At 42.7% G+C, this 14,766-nt stretch overlaps 1 protein-coding gene across 1 annotated transcript in view; it reads right to left on the bottom strand.

Moving 5' to 3' along the window:
• Positions 1 to 14,766, bottom strand: part of FAM20A (FAM20A golgi associated secretory pathway pseudokinase) — an 80,863-nt gene that overhangs the window by 6,538 nt on the left and 59,559 nt on the right. Inside the window, exons 6-9 of the mRNA XM_058165664.1 lie at positions 12,828 to 12,943; positions 9,860 to 10,040; positions 8,228 to 8,337; positions 2,189 to 2,270 (exon numbers count right to left, since the gene is read on the bottom strand). Coding sequence (XP_058021647.1) covers positions 2,189 to 2,270; positions 8,228 to 8,337; positions 9,860 to 10,040; positions 12,828 to 12,943 — 489 coding nt within the window. The remainder of the gene's footprint in view (positions 1 to 2,188; positions 2,271 to 8,227; positions 8,338 to 9,859; positions 10,041 to 12,827; positions 12,944 to 14,766) is intronic.

Below are 14,766 nucleotides of genomic sequence, written 5' to 3'. Positions count from 1 at the left end.
CTATCCCACTCCAGGGATTCTGTAAAATCCCCATTCCTCCTGATCAGCTGGGAGGTAGAGAATAGACCAGTCAGGATTTTTACTACCAGTTCTCCAACAACTCAAAATTTCCGCTACTGGTTCTCCAGAACTGGTCAGAACCTGCTGAAACCCACCTCTGAGTGAAATGTCTTCAAAGAAAAACCAGAAAGTCCAGTTGCATCTTGAAAAAGCACCTTTGGGTCTATCCTATTGCAGTGATGGCAAATATTCTCGGCACTGTGTGCCCAAACTCGAACATATGTGTGCACCAGAGCCCCAGAAACTCAAAGACCAGCTGACCGGTGCACATGCGTGCGCCAGCCAGCTGGTCTTTGCACGTGCCGGAGTGCTGAAAACCCAAAGACAAGGTGGCTGGCACGTGCATGAGCACCAGCCACGGGTCTTTGGGTTTCCAGGGCTCCGGCACGCATGAAGATCAGCTGGTTGGCATGCATGCATATGCTGGAAACCAGAAGAGCAACTGGCTACGGCACACATACCCATAGAGAGGGCTCTGCATGCTACCTCTGGCACGTATGCCATAGGTTCGCCATCACGGCTGTATTGCATCCTGTCCTGAAACTCAGCTGAAAAGGGTCCAGATAATTCATTTCTCCCAAAGCCCTCCGAGTGTACAACCTGACCATCTTCTCAATGATATGCCCCAAAACAGTGGTGAAATCTAATTTTTTTTACTACTGGTTCTGTGGGCGTGGCTTGGTGGGCGTGGTGTGGCTTAGTGGGCGTGGCAGGGGAAGGATACTGCAAAATCTCCATTCCCACCCCACTCCAGGGGGAGGATACTGCAAAATCCCCATTCCCTCTGTAATGTATCTGACTTTTGGAGGGAACTTTTGGAGGGAAAATACTCGTTAATGACTGGCTGGTGCCTCAGCCAGAATAGTATATAAGGAGAGTTTCTAGGGTTCAGTTGTTGGGTTCACACCATACAATAAAGAGCTGTTGTTACACAAGACCTGTCTCCTGCCTCCTCAATTGCCCGATCTAACACCCTCCCCACTCCTGTGGGAAGGATATTGCAAAATCTCCATTCCCACCCCACTCTGGGGCCAGCCAGAGGTGGTATTTGCCAATTCTCCGAACTGCTCAAAATTTCCACTCCGGTTCTCCAGAACCTGCCAGAACCTTCTGGATTTCACCCCTGCCCCAAAACAGAGACGTTGGAGACTATGTTGTAAAACTTTTTCAATTAAAAAAAAAAGAAAATTGTCCCAAGTCAGCAATGATTTCTTAAATAGAATAGAATAGAATTTTATTGGCCAAGTGTGATTGGACACACAAGGAATTTGTTTTGGTGCATATGCTCTCAATGTACAGAAAAGAAAAAAGAAAAAAGAAAAAAAAAGAAAAGAAAAAATACATCAAAGGTACAACATTTACAACACAAATGATGGTCATAGGTTGCAATTTAACCCTTAATGATAGCAACAAAAAGTTACAGTCGTAAGTGGAAACCAGGACCACCTTCAAGGTAAGCAGAACCTCTCTCTCAAGGCTTAATTCACCCATCATACTGACCCAACCATATTTTTGTCAAATTCATATTTGAAAATTCATCCAAACCCAATATCTGTAGTAAATAGTAAACAGGTTTGGTGGAGTTGTCCTCCCACACATGTAGAAGATATCCGTTTCAGGAAGGCCAAAGGACAACCTGCAGGTTTTATATGCAGCTGGTTGCAAATCAATTCCTGGCATCCTCAGGGATATCCGGAGAAGCTTCCGTCAAATTCCCTGGAGATGCAGGACCGGTCATTATCAACATTCCAGGACAAGAGGATCAAACATTCTGGCATAGTGCAAAGGAACATCAATTGTGCTATGAGCAGCCTGAATGTAGCTAGTTTATTTCTGCTGCAGATGAACCTGGCCAATTACCGCTTGTCATGAACTAGGTCAGTTTAAGGCAGTTTCCCTTCAAAGAAGGTCTGGAGGGAAAAAAAAGTGGGAAGGAGGGAACCAGGGCTGTCAACTCCTAAGCAGATAGGAGCCCTGTTTTAGTTTAACGTGGGATTTTATCATACATATTTTCTAAACCAGTATTATATCTGAGTATATTTTTGCAATCTGAAGTCCAGTTCTATCTGCAAATTGTCAAGGCCAGTGCTTAGGTGGGGAGAATGCTGATAATGAGGAGTTGCCTTACCCTCTGGCGTTATCCAAATGAAGCAAAAAACCATCATCTCCAAACTTCGTAAACATCTCATAATGATGGCGGTCCATGTTACCTTTCAGAAGACAAAAAGGAAGAGCATGGAAAACAAACGCATGCAGACCCACATCCCATATTTAAATACAGAAATCATAGATCTGGATCCATAGATTAAGATCTGCTGAAAAAGAGATATCAAACCCTTTTAATGTGAGAGGAGGACCAGCAACTTAAAGAGCTTACAGAAAGCTGTTGGATCATGTAGGCTGACCATTCAGAAGGCAGATGCACAACTGGTTTCCTTAACACCGATTGGTTTACTTCCGAGATCTTCAAACTTGGCAGCTTTAAGACTTGTGGACTTCAACTCCCAGAATTCTCCAGCCAGCTATGCTTAAAGCTGCCAAGTTTGAAGACCTCTGGTTTACTTTATTACGCTTTCCTTATGGCCTGTGTATGGGGGCCTTCTTAGCTCAGCTTGCAGTGAAGTGAACTCTGGAATTCAAGTGAACATCTGGAATTCTCTGGATGGGGTCTAAAAACTGGACTCAGTTTGAGTTCCTGGTTATACACGCATATTTATGCATAAAATGTAACTATTTTCTCCCAGGAACTAGCATGACTGTCAATATAATTCCACAATTGCCTGTTCAGAGGAAACCCCCTTGAGTTACTTTAGATTTACAGCCAGGCCAGTGTATATACACAAAATTGCAGCCTCGTTTGCTCTGTAGTTCTGTTAATGTTGCATGTTGTGGTCAATTAGGCTTTACTGCTATACTGCAATCCAGCTAGAAACCCCCATTAGAAGGAAAGGTTATTAATCTTCATGGCATGTACACCAGATTCTATATTAGGACTCCGAGCTTTTCAACTATTTAATTATTCCTTCCTCTGGCTGCAGCTCAGCGGAGGTAAGATATGTGGTCCTCCGATGAGGCCAAGACTTTGACATTTGAAAGTCTGGGTGAAGTGTGCAATATCCTTTTTGCCCAGTAGAGCACAGCTGGATTACTTTTCCTAAGTCGTACAAAGTCCGGATATACCGCATGGGCCTCCCACATTCCCCTGGCTGTTGTTTTTATATTCTTTTAATTTGAAAATGAGATCTCTGCAAAGAAAGGTATTTCCTGAGATATATGATCAGCTCTACATCCATGCAAAAAAGTCCTATTATATTCAGTAAGAATAGACTCTTTGCAATGCAATGCTTTGTGAATACATGTATCCATCTGTTTTGAGAGGAAAAAGCTACACCCCACCAAAAAATTACGGAGGTAGAAGGCATCTTGGGAGGTAAAAACCATGATGAGAAGCAACGTTACCCATTTGTCTTCTGGTAAAGGAAAATTTTGAAGGCCATCAAAGAGTGGCAGCCATTTTCCATGGGCGTTCACAATAACATCTCAAATTTCCGAACAGTCAACTGGAGACATTTGCTGTATATTATAAAATGTGTTTGTTCCCTACTGCCAAATTCTAGAAGAAAACATGATGGAGTGTGGCAGAAAGCAAAACATTTAGGAGGCTTGTTCTGGCATGTGCCTATGTGTGTGTGAGTTGTTAACATGGAGACAAAATCAAGCACAAACGATTCAGCATGTCAATAACATTGTGAAGTTAATCCATTGGAATGGATTGCAGTAGATAAAAATCTCACGCCACAATGCACCTGGCATTCCTTAAACTACCATTGTCATTTTTTTAAAAAAAACGCCAGTATCTAAATTGGAACGGATGAGTGAATGAATGTCTAGCTTTTTCCCTTTCGCACGACTATATAATATTTAAAGCAAATGGCAAATTGCTTCTGCTATATCTATCTGATGTAATTTGACCATTGCAAAAACAACCCTCTCACCCCCCCCAATCCTACCTCCCCACCCGAAATGGAGTGTTTGAATGATGAACTGATGGACTACGATGGACTCACACACCTGTTCAGTCCAGAAGCTCATTGGGGCCAGTCATTGTTTTTCAATGCGAATGTTGTAAGGATAAAATAGAACTAATTGTACAATGAGCCAACTTTTGCTTTTGGAGAAAACATAAATACACCCTAAAGGATTGCTTTCCTCTGGATTGTTGATATATAGTTTGTTGTTGTTTAGTCAATATGCCTGACTCTTTATGAGCCCATGGACCTCAGCATACCAGGCCCCTGGTCTTCTACTGTCTCCCAGAGTTTGCCCAAACTCATATTCATTGCATTGATGACACTATCTAACCATCTCATCCTCTGCTGTTCCCTTCTCCTTTTGCCTTCAATCCTTCCCAACACCAGGATCTTTTCCAATAAGTCCTCTCTTCTTATTAGGTGGCCAAAGTATTTGAGCTTCAGCTTCAGGATCTGTCCTTCCAAAGAACAGTCAGGGTTGGTTTTCCTTAGGATTGCCTTTGGATCTCCTTACAGTCCAAGAGACTCTCAAGAATCTTCTCCCACAGCACAATTTGGAAGGATCCATTTTTTTTTAAGCACTCAGCTTTCCTTATGGCCCAACTTTCACAGCCATACATTACTACTGGGAAAACATGGCTTTCACTATATGGACCTTTGTTGGCAAGGTGATGCCTCTGCTTTTTAATATGCTGTCTAGGTTTGCCATAGCCATAGTTTGCCAAGGAGCAAGCATCTTTTGATTTCATGACTGCAGACACATTGGCAGTGATTTTGGATATATAGGATAAGGAATAAGGAATAAGGGCCGTGGTGGCTCAGGCTGTAAGATAGCCTGTTATTAAAACACAGCAGCCTGCAATTACTGCAGGCTCGAATCCCACCAGGCCCAAGGTTGACTCAGCCTTCCATCCTTTATAAGGTAGGTAAAATGAGGACCCAGATTGTTGGGGGGGCAATAAGTTGACTTTGTAAATATACAAATAGAATGAGACTATTGCCTTACACACTGTAAGCCGCCCTGAGTCTTCGGAGAAGGGCGGGATATAAATGTAAACAAAAAAAAAATTAGCTAACCCTTTCCACTCCCCACATTGAAACCAGAGAATTCAGCTCAGAAAACTCAGAAAGTTTTAAATTTATTAGCATGGTCTAAGCTGGCTGTATTTCATGCCCCATGAAACATTTCCACTCTTAGACAGAACACCTCAGATCCATGAGGATCACAATCCCTCCCTCTTTTTACTTACCTATTAAGAAGTCAAATATGGCCATGTCAATGATATTGAGTAGCCGGCTGCCGCTGCTGTAAGGATAAATCTCCTTCACGGTATTGCAATAGAGAGGATTTACTTCCCACCTGGGAGAAAGATCAAAGAGAGGAGAGTTGCTGCTGGCATCAGCACCTTCCCTATCTGCTGCCTTTCTTGAAAACAGAGGGAAAAGGCAGCACTGGACTCTAAGAGAAAATTAAAGGTTTGGGGCCTAGCCCGCCATGTGAAGCCATGAGTCCAGGGCAAAAAGTGAATGCAAGCAACAGGCAAGGAATTTCAAAACAGTTAAGGTTTCTAAAACATCTAAAGAACATCCGTAGAGAAGCTTGGGCACTCTCTACACCAGGGGTGTCAAACTCAATTTCATTGAGGGCCTCATCAGGGTTGTGTTTGACCTTGGAGGGGACTAGGGAGAGGGGTGTGGTCAGGGGGCATGGGCACTTATGTCGGGGGTGCCTGTGGTGGCCTGAAGGCTCTTCCAGCGAAAACGGGCTCACAAGCTCTGTTTTTGGCTGCAAGGGCCTCCAGCAACCCTCTGCCAATAAAAACATTGCTCAGGAGGGCCGCCCACAGCCCTCCTGAGCTCCATTTTTGCTGGCAGAGGCACCGCGGCCCAGTTCTTTGCTATTTCCAGGGTGGCCCTGTGGGCCAGATCTAAGCACCCTGCAGGCCAGATCGGGCCCCCAGACCTTGAGTTTGACAGCCCTGCTCTACACTGTTGGAAAAAGTGGTTTCATTCTTTCCCTCTCCTTGTCACAATTATCATAGTAGGCCCTCCACAGTTGGCTTTTATATTTCAAGGTAAGCCTACATTTAATACTTTTTATTTTTCATATTTATATCTTGCTTTTCCTCAAGGAATTTAAGGCAATGCACATGATAGGTGGTTTTCCTTAGGATTGCCTTTGGATCTCCTTACAGTCCAAGAGACTCTCAAGAATCTTCTCCCACAGCACAATTTGGAAGGATCCATTTTTTTTTTAGCACTCAGCTTTCCTTATGGCCCAACTTTCACAGCCATACATTACTACTAGGAAAACATGGCTTTGACTATATGGACCTTTGTTGGCAAGGTGATGCCTCTGCTTTTTAATATGCTGTCTAGGTTTGCCATAGCCATAGTTTGCCAAGGAGCAAGCATCTTTTGATTTCATGACTGCAGACACATTGGCAGTGATCTTGGATATATAGGATAAGGAATAAGGGCCATGGTGGCTCAGGCTGTAAGATAGCCTGTTATTAAAACACAGCAGCCTGCAATTACTGCAGGCTCGAATCCCACCAGGCCCAAGGTTGACTCAGCCTTCCATCCTTTATAAGGTAGGTAAAATGAGGACCCAGATTGTTGGGGGGGCAATAAGTTGACTTTGTAAATATACAAATAGAATGAGACTATTGCCTTACACACTGTAAGCCGCCCTGAGTCTTCGGAGAAGGGCGGGATATAAATGTAAACAAAAAAAAAATTAGCTAACCCTTTCCACTCCCCACATTGAAACCAGAGAATTCAGCTCAGAAAACTCAGAAAGTTTTAAATTTATTAGCATGGTCTAAGCTGGCTGTATTTCATGCCCCATGAAACATTTCCACTCTTAGACAGAACACCTCAGATCCATGAGGATCGCAATCCCTCCCTCTTTTTACTTACCTATTAAGAAGTCAAATATGGCCATGTCAATGATATTGAGTAGACGGCTGCCGCTGCTGTAAGGATAAAATAGAACTAATTGTACAATGAGCCAACTTTTGCTTTTGGAGAAAACATAAATACACCCTAAAGGATTGCTTTCCTCTGGATTGTTGATATATAGTTTGTTGTTGTTTAGTCAATATGCCTGACTCTTTATGAGCCCATGGACCTCAGCATACCAGGCCCCTGGTCTTCTACTGTCTCCCAGAGTTTGCCCAAACTCATATTCATTGCATTGATGACACTATCTAACCATCTCATCCTCTGCTGTTCCCTTCTCCTTTTGCCTTCAATCCTTCCCAACACCAGGATCTTTTCCAATAAGTCCTCTCTTCTTATTAGGTGGCCAAAGTATTTGAGCTTCAGCTTCAGGATCTGTCCTTCCAAAGAACAGTCAGGGTTGGTTTTCCTTAGGATTGCCTTTGGATCTCCTTACAGTCCAAGAGACTCTCAAGAATCTTCTCCCACAGCACAATTTGGAAGGATCCATTTTTTTTTTAGCACTCAGCTTTCCTTATGGCCCAACTTTCACAGCCATACATTACTACTAGGAAAACATGGCTTTGACTATATGGACCTTTGTTGGCAAGGTGATGCCTCTGCTTTTTAATATGCTGTCTAGGTTTGCCATAGCCATAGTTTGCCAAGGAGCAAGCATCTTTTGATTTCATGACTGCAGACACATTGGCAGTGATCTTGGATATATAGGATAAGGAATAAGGAATAAGGGCCATGGTGGCTCAGGCTGTAAGATAGCCTGTTATTAAAACACAGCAGCCTGCAATTACTGCAGGCTCGAATCCCACCAGGCCCAAGGTTGACTCAGCCTTCCATCCTTTATAAGGTAGGTAAAATGAGGACCCAGATTGTTGGGGGGGCAATAAGTTGACTTTGTAAATATACAAATAGAATGAGACTATTGCCTTACACACTGTAAGCCGCCTTGAGTCTTCGGAGAAGGGCAGGATATAAATGTAAACAAAAAAAAAATTAGCTAACTCTTTCCACTCCCCACATTGAAACCAGAGAATTCAGCTCAGAAAACTCAGAAAGTTTTAAATTTATTAGCATGGTCTAAGCTGGCTGTATTTCATGCCCCATGAAACATTTCCACTCTTAGACAGAACACCTCAGATCCATGAGGATCGCAATCCCTCCCTCTTTTTACTTACCTATTAAGAAGTCAAATATGGCCATGTCAATGATATTGAGTAGACGGCTGCCGCTGCTGTAAGGATAAATCTCCTTCACGGTATTGCAATAGAGAGGATTTACTTCCCACCTGGGAGAAAGATCAAAGAGAGGAGAGTTGCTGCTGGCATCAGCACCTTCCCTATCTGCTGCCTTTCTTGAAAACAGAGGGAAAAGGCAGCACTGGACTCTAAGAGAAAATTAAAGGTTTGGGGCCTAGCCCGCCATGTGAAGCCATGAGTCCAGGGCAAAAAGTGAATGCAAGCAACAGGCAAGGAATTTCAAAACAGTTAAGGTTTCTAAAACATCTAAAGAACATCCGTAGAGAAGCTTGGGCACTCTCTACACCAGGGTGTCAAACTCAATTTCATTGAGGCCCTCGTCAGGGTGGTGTTTGACCTTGGAGGGGACTAGGGAGGGGGGCGTGGTCAGGGGGCATGGTCACTTATGTCGGGGGTGCCTGTGGTGGCCTGAAGGCTCTTCCAGCGAAAACGGGCTCACAAGCTCTGTTTTTGGCTGCAAGGGCCTCCAGCAACCCTCTGCCAATAAAAACATTGCTCAGGAGGGCCGCCCACAGCCCTCCTGAGCTCCATTTTTGCTGGCAGAGGCACCGCGGCCCAGTTCTTTGCTGTTTCCAGGGTGGCCCTGTGGGCCAGATCTAAGCACCCTGCAGGCCAGATCGGGCCCCCAGACCTTGAGTTTGACAGCCCTGCTCTACACTGTTGGAAAAAGTGGTTTCATTCTTTCCCTCTCCTTGTCACAATTATCATAGTAGGCCCTCCACAGTTGGCTTTTATATTTCAAGGTAAGCCTACATTTAATACTTTTTATTTTTCATATTTATATCTTGCTTTTCTTCAAGGAATTTAAGGCAATGCACATGATAGGTGGGTTTTTTTCCCTCTTATTCCACTGCAGCTACTCAAAGAGTTGGCCTCAAACCACCCAGAGAGCTTCTGTTGGCTAGGTATGGAAACACAGCTTCAGAAGCAATTTTTATCCAGACTGGGTTAGTAAGAGGATTAAATTTTTTCACTCTTCCCTCAGGCATGTCCACACACCTCTTCATATATAAGCTCCTGTTGGACTTCCTAGAAGCTGTTATTTTACACTAGAAAATGGAAACAGCATTTATTACTAGCTTGGCTATAGTGATTAGGAACTTTGTTTGGTCCAAATGCATCTGGTTCCTTCTTAATGAGCCAGATTAGGAATGCAAAATCAAGGTGTAAACTAAGCCTGGGGAATTAAATGAGACTTACCCTCCAGTAACTGTGTCTAAGGTTACATCCTTGTTTCTCTTCTGCATAAACAGAGGGACCACAGGTCTTTCTGAAGTTGTCCTGCTCAATAAGTGTAGCATAGTATGCAGGGGCGGGTTTCAAAACCCGTTGCGACTAGTTCGCTTGTGGACACGTGTGCGCTTGCACTCGTGACGCTTCTGCGCATGCACAGAAACGTCCGGGCAGGTGAGTGGAGCCTCCCGCCGCAGCCGCTACCAGTTTGCCTGATCCAGGGTGAACCTGTAGCAGCCCACCACTGATATTATGTTTTTGAAAGGGTGGCCTTTGTCTGAGCAGTAAGCAAAAAGAGAGTTCCATTTACCCACTTACTCCTCTTTTCCTGCAAAGGTGTAGGATCGGATCCATGGATTAGGGATGGAGATCCGTGGTGCCAAGTTGAGAGAAGGCAGGAAAACCGAGAGGGAACCTTCCAAGAGGTGAGGGTTTCCACAGACGGCATATTCTGTTTTGCACATGTAAGGACACTTCGCGAAGAAGCAGACATTGCTGGCTATGGAGAGAGGAATCCATATGAGACTCAAGACTGATGCAGAAACCTCCAAGGTCCCTTCCAACTCTGTTATTCTATGACTTTCTATGGCAGGGACAGAGGTTGTCCATAACAGGCCACAAGGACCAGGGGTGGTTCCACTTACCTTCGCTACCAGTTTGCTCTTGTGAACATGTGCGTGCTTCATGTGCGTGCATCACTTCTGTGCATGCGCAGAACCTTCTGTGCATACGCAGAGTGTTTTTGATGATGTCTGGGTGGGTGGGCGGAGCCTCCCACTGCCGCCACTACCGGTTCGCCCAAACTGGGGCCAACTGGGAGCAACCAACCACTAACAAGGATGTCAGAATGCAGACATGCTCATCGTGAGGTCATTATGCAAATGGTGTGATTGCATAATGACACCTGATGCCCATACATTTATTAATTAAGAAAATTTATATGGCTGCCCAATTTATGGTGACTCCAGGAGCTCACAAAACACCAGTACAAAAACCAGTAAACTTCCGCTCCTCCAGTGACAACAATCAAACCAGCAACTTGATGGATTCTATATCACTCTGGGGTCCCCAGGCCTGTTGGCAGAACCATGTCTTCAGGGCTTTGACCAATGTCAAAGTGAGGGCCCATCTTATCTCTTTGTTTCACAAAAAAGGAGCCACCACAGAGAAATTTCCTGACAGTTAATAAGTGGAACAACTTGCCTGCAGAAGTTGTGAATACTCCAACACTGGACATTTTTAAGAAAATGTTGGATAACCATTTGTCTGAAATGGTGTAGGGTTTCCTGCCTGGGCAGGATATTGGACTAGAAGGCCTCCAAGGTCCCTTCCAACTCTGCTATTATGTTATGTTAATACTTGGTCTCCCTGATAGTTAAATGCAAGAGTCTTCCAATGTGACAAATTTTCTGGGCACGCAGGTTTTATATAAACATGCAGGTTCTATGGATGCTTACAACAGGAGAAGAATATCTCAATTTTATTGCATTTGCTCATTTAGTTAATTCAGATTTCCCAACTAAATTTAAGATGATCAGGTTTATTCTCATAAATACTGACAAAGTTATTACCATTTTGCCTGGCTAAACCGGGAGCAATCTTGGTCATACAAAGGGAAAAAACAAGGCCTGGAGCAAACTTTGAAAGAGTGTTATGAGTATAGCCCTCTGTCAAATTGCCTCACAATCACAATGGATGGTGACCTCTGGGTTGGTGTGCAGTAGCCTGTTCACAACTTTTAGAATGGCTGTCAAAGTTTGACTGTTACTACACTGAAGTTGAGTATTTTTTATCTATTATTTTAAATTCTTAGATTGTTGTGTGGTAAAAGAAAATCTGAAGAGAACCAATTCACCAGCAGTGCTTGAAAAAAAAGTAACTCTCAACCTTGAGGGTGTTGAAAGTGACACCTCTTTAGTAGGCAAGACATTTCTTCTTGTCCATCTCTAACCCCAGTAGAATAATTAGTTGTATTCATGCTGAAGTGGGGCACAGAAGTGTGTTTCTTATTTGAAGAGGTTGAAAGGTGATATAACTTGAACATCTCAATTTAAGGTGCTGCCATTGTGCTTTCAAGTCATAAATAGCTTATGGCATGACTATTTTTGAAAGACGCCTCCGCTGTCCCAGATTCATCTTCCTAGAATATTGGAGCAGGCCTTCTCCTGTACAATTTCCAGAATATGAAATGTATCTTACAACTTGAGTAAAGTAGGAAACCTTGTACCACACCAGACAAATGGCTGTCCAATCTCTTTTTGAAGACCTTAAGCGATGCAGCACCCACAATTTCAGGAGCCAAGCCATTCCACTGATGAATTGTTCTTACTGTCAGGAAATTTCTTTTTAGTTTCAGGTTGGTTCTCTCTTTAATGAGCTTACACCCATTACTTCTTGTTCTGCCTTCAAGTGTTTTGGAGAATAAGTCAATCCCTTCTCTGTGAATCCCCCAAGTCCTGAAAGACAGCTATCATGACACCCTAAATCCTTCACTTCTTTAGGCTAGAGATATACCTAGTTTCCTTAACTGTTCATCATACAGTTTAGCTTCCAGACTCCTCCTCATCTTTGTTGTTCTTCTCTGCACTCTTTCTAGGGTCTCAACATCGTTTTGGATTGTGGTAATCAGAACTGGAAACAGTATTCCAAGTTGGTCTCATTAATGCAGTATAAAGTAGCACTTAACACTTAGACTTATATTCCACTTCCCAGTGCTTTACAGCCCTCTCTAAGTTTACAGAGTCAGCATATTGTCCCCAACAATCTGGATCCTCATTTTACTGACTTTGGAAAGGTGGAAGGCTGACCTTAAGTTGGTGAGAATCGAACTGCCGAACTGCTGGCAATCGTCAGTCAGCACTCTTTGCCTGCAGTACTATATTCTAACCACTGTACCACCACAGCTCTAGTAGTCCTATCACTTTTCATGATCTTGAGCACTTCTCTCTGTTGATGTAACCTAGGACTACCTTGGCTCATTCAGCAGCTGCAACACACTGCTGGCTCATAGTTAAGTGGTGATCCACTAGGACAGCTAGATCCCGCTCATACTTACTACTATACCATATGGCTCCATATAAATCTTTACAGTTCAGAAAACCTGTGAAGAACCAGCTGCTCTTTCACCAGAAATATTACTGTAAACTAATTATAGTTCTTAATTTAATGTATTTCATGTTTTCAACTATTTATATTATTTTTGTTTTTTGTTTTTTTAATGTTGCTAGCCATTTTGAGTATTCACTGAAATAGAAAGACTGAATATAAATCTATGAAACAAACTTACCTGGGGAAATAAAAAAGACGCTTTGTAAAATTTCATTCTTTGTGATTTCTAAAATTTCTTTTGTGACATTAATCATTCTCCCAGCTGCTGGAGGGACGCGACGGAAATCCAGGATTCTGCAAAGGGCAAAATGTATTGCTCAGATGAATGCAAAGAAAGAGATCTCCTTTTTGTTAAACTGAATCTGGTCTATGTCTCTATTAGCATAAGATTTTTGTTAGTTTCATCTGCCATCGTGATGGTATAATCCATAGCAATTTCCCGCGTGTAGAAAATTTACTTTCCATGTTGTGCTCACAATGTTCTTTGAAGGTTGTCTGTGCTCCACAGAAAAGTCTATAGAACATGACTGTGTTCTGAATATATTGGCTGTCAGTTGAGGATAAAGAATAGGATGGCCAGGCCTGTTGGCTTACAATGCGCTGTCAGTTAAATTTGAGTTAGATTAATTTTTCTGTAAGTATTCAGAGTAAGAACCTGCAAATTGGACAAGAAAGTCATCTAAGTTGATGGAGAAGACTGTACCCATTTAACTTCCTTGATGGGGCTTCTGTCAGATTCTTAGCCAGCTAGAAAATGGCAAGTTTCAGGAAAATTCAGAGCAAAAAGTAGTGAAAACAAAAAGAGGGTAAGTTGAAGCCAGATAAATAACTCTAAAGAAGGCTGGAAATATAGTATCTTTGGTATCTTGATCAGAATGTAGGACTTATCGGTTCAATGTGGGCCCTTCTTGTTCTTAAGTTGGATATTGACATGCTTCTGCAAGCAAGGATGGTGTGTTGCAGAAATAAATTAGTTAAATGTCTCCCAATAACAACTTTCCATGGTATGTCAATGAAGAAGCTCATGTACTGTAGGGAAAGGAGCCGTGTTTTAATCCCAGGGAAGATGAAATCTTAGAGTTGTTCTCATCACAAGAATTGTTCTCATTCACAAGAATGAAGTACCAGGCGGGCGAAGGCCAATGAGCCAGATTGAACTTAACTTTATCCCATTGGATACCCTACTGCAGTGTTGACCCTCGCCATTTTAAGATGCCTGGACTTCAACTCCTAGAATTCCTCAGCCTGCACTGCTTGAGAAATGCTTTCTTATTGGTATGATACTCTAAGAATGCATCTCAGAATTCTGAAACATTCTGAGTAGTCTAAGAATTATAGTCCCCATACATTTGCAGAATACATTGAGAAAAGCAAAGCTGGATACCCCATTGCTCTGATTCATCATAAGCCAATTTCTTCTGTTGCAAGGATTTTCAGGGATACAGCTTGACCGAGCTGCCGACACCAAAAGAATTGAAACATTTTGATCTTTAACAAAAGCACAGATGGAGACATTTCACCAAGAGCAGCTGTTCTAACCTATTATGGTCACCTTACAGGAGGGATGGGCAGCATAAAAATTTAACAAATAAATAGAAGAAATAAAATTATATCCTCTGAAGTGTAACGCTTCTATTCATGCTGGACTGTTTTGTCCTTCTTCGCATTAGAATCACAAATTAAGCATGTTATCTAAAAAGTCTGGAATTATACAAATTATCCAAAGAAAGTACAATATTCATAGCTCAGACAAAGAAGGTTTAATGTCATACGCCATCAGAGTGTTCACATTGGTAGGTGCTAATAATGAGGGGTCCTTGGAGCTCTGTGAACTTGGTTGTTTTCTTGCAGGCATTTCATTACCCAAACTAGGTAACATCATCAGTCCCAGCTCTGAGCAATGAAATGTTTGCAAGAAAACAACCCAGTTCAGAGAGCACCAAGGTCCCCTCATTTCAACCCTGAGTCATAAATATTCTCCTTTATCAGTAGCCGATACTGATATTTAACTACAGTTACCTGGATCTAAGCAAGCCCTCATTTAGTCATCCTGCAATAGCTTTAATTACACAGGGGGAGTTTATTACAATCCTTCACAACCTTGCATTCTGCTGCTT

The sequence above is a fragment of the Ahaetulla prasina genome, chromosome 2, assembly GCF_028640845.1.
Source record: "Ahaetulla prasina isolate Xishuangbanna chromosome 2, ASM2864084v1, whole genome shotgun sequence".
Lineage (NCBI taxonomy): Eukaryota > Metazoa > Chordata > Lepidosauria > Squamata > Colubridae > Ahaetulla > Ahaetulla prasina.
The sequence above is the reverse complement of the archived record's forward strand: the minus strand, read 5'-3'. Positions and strand labels throughout refer to the sequence as shown.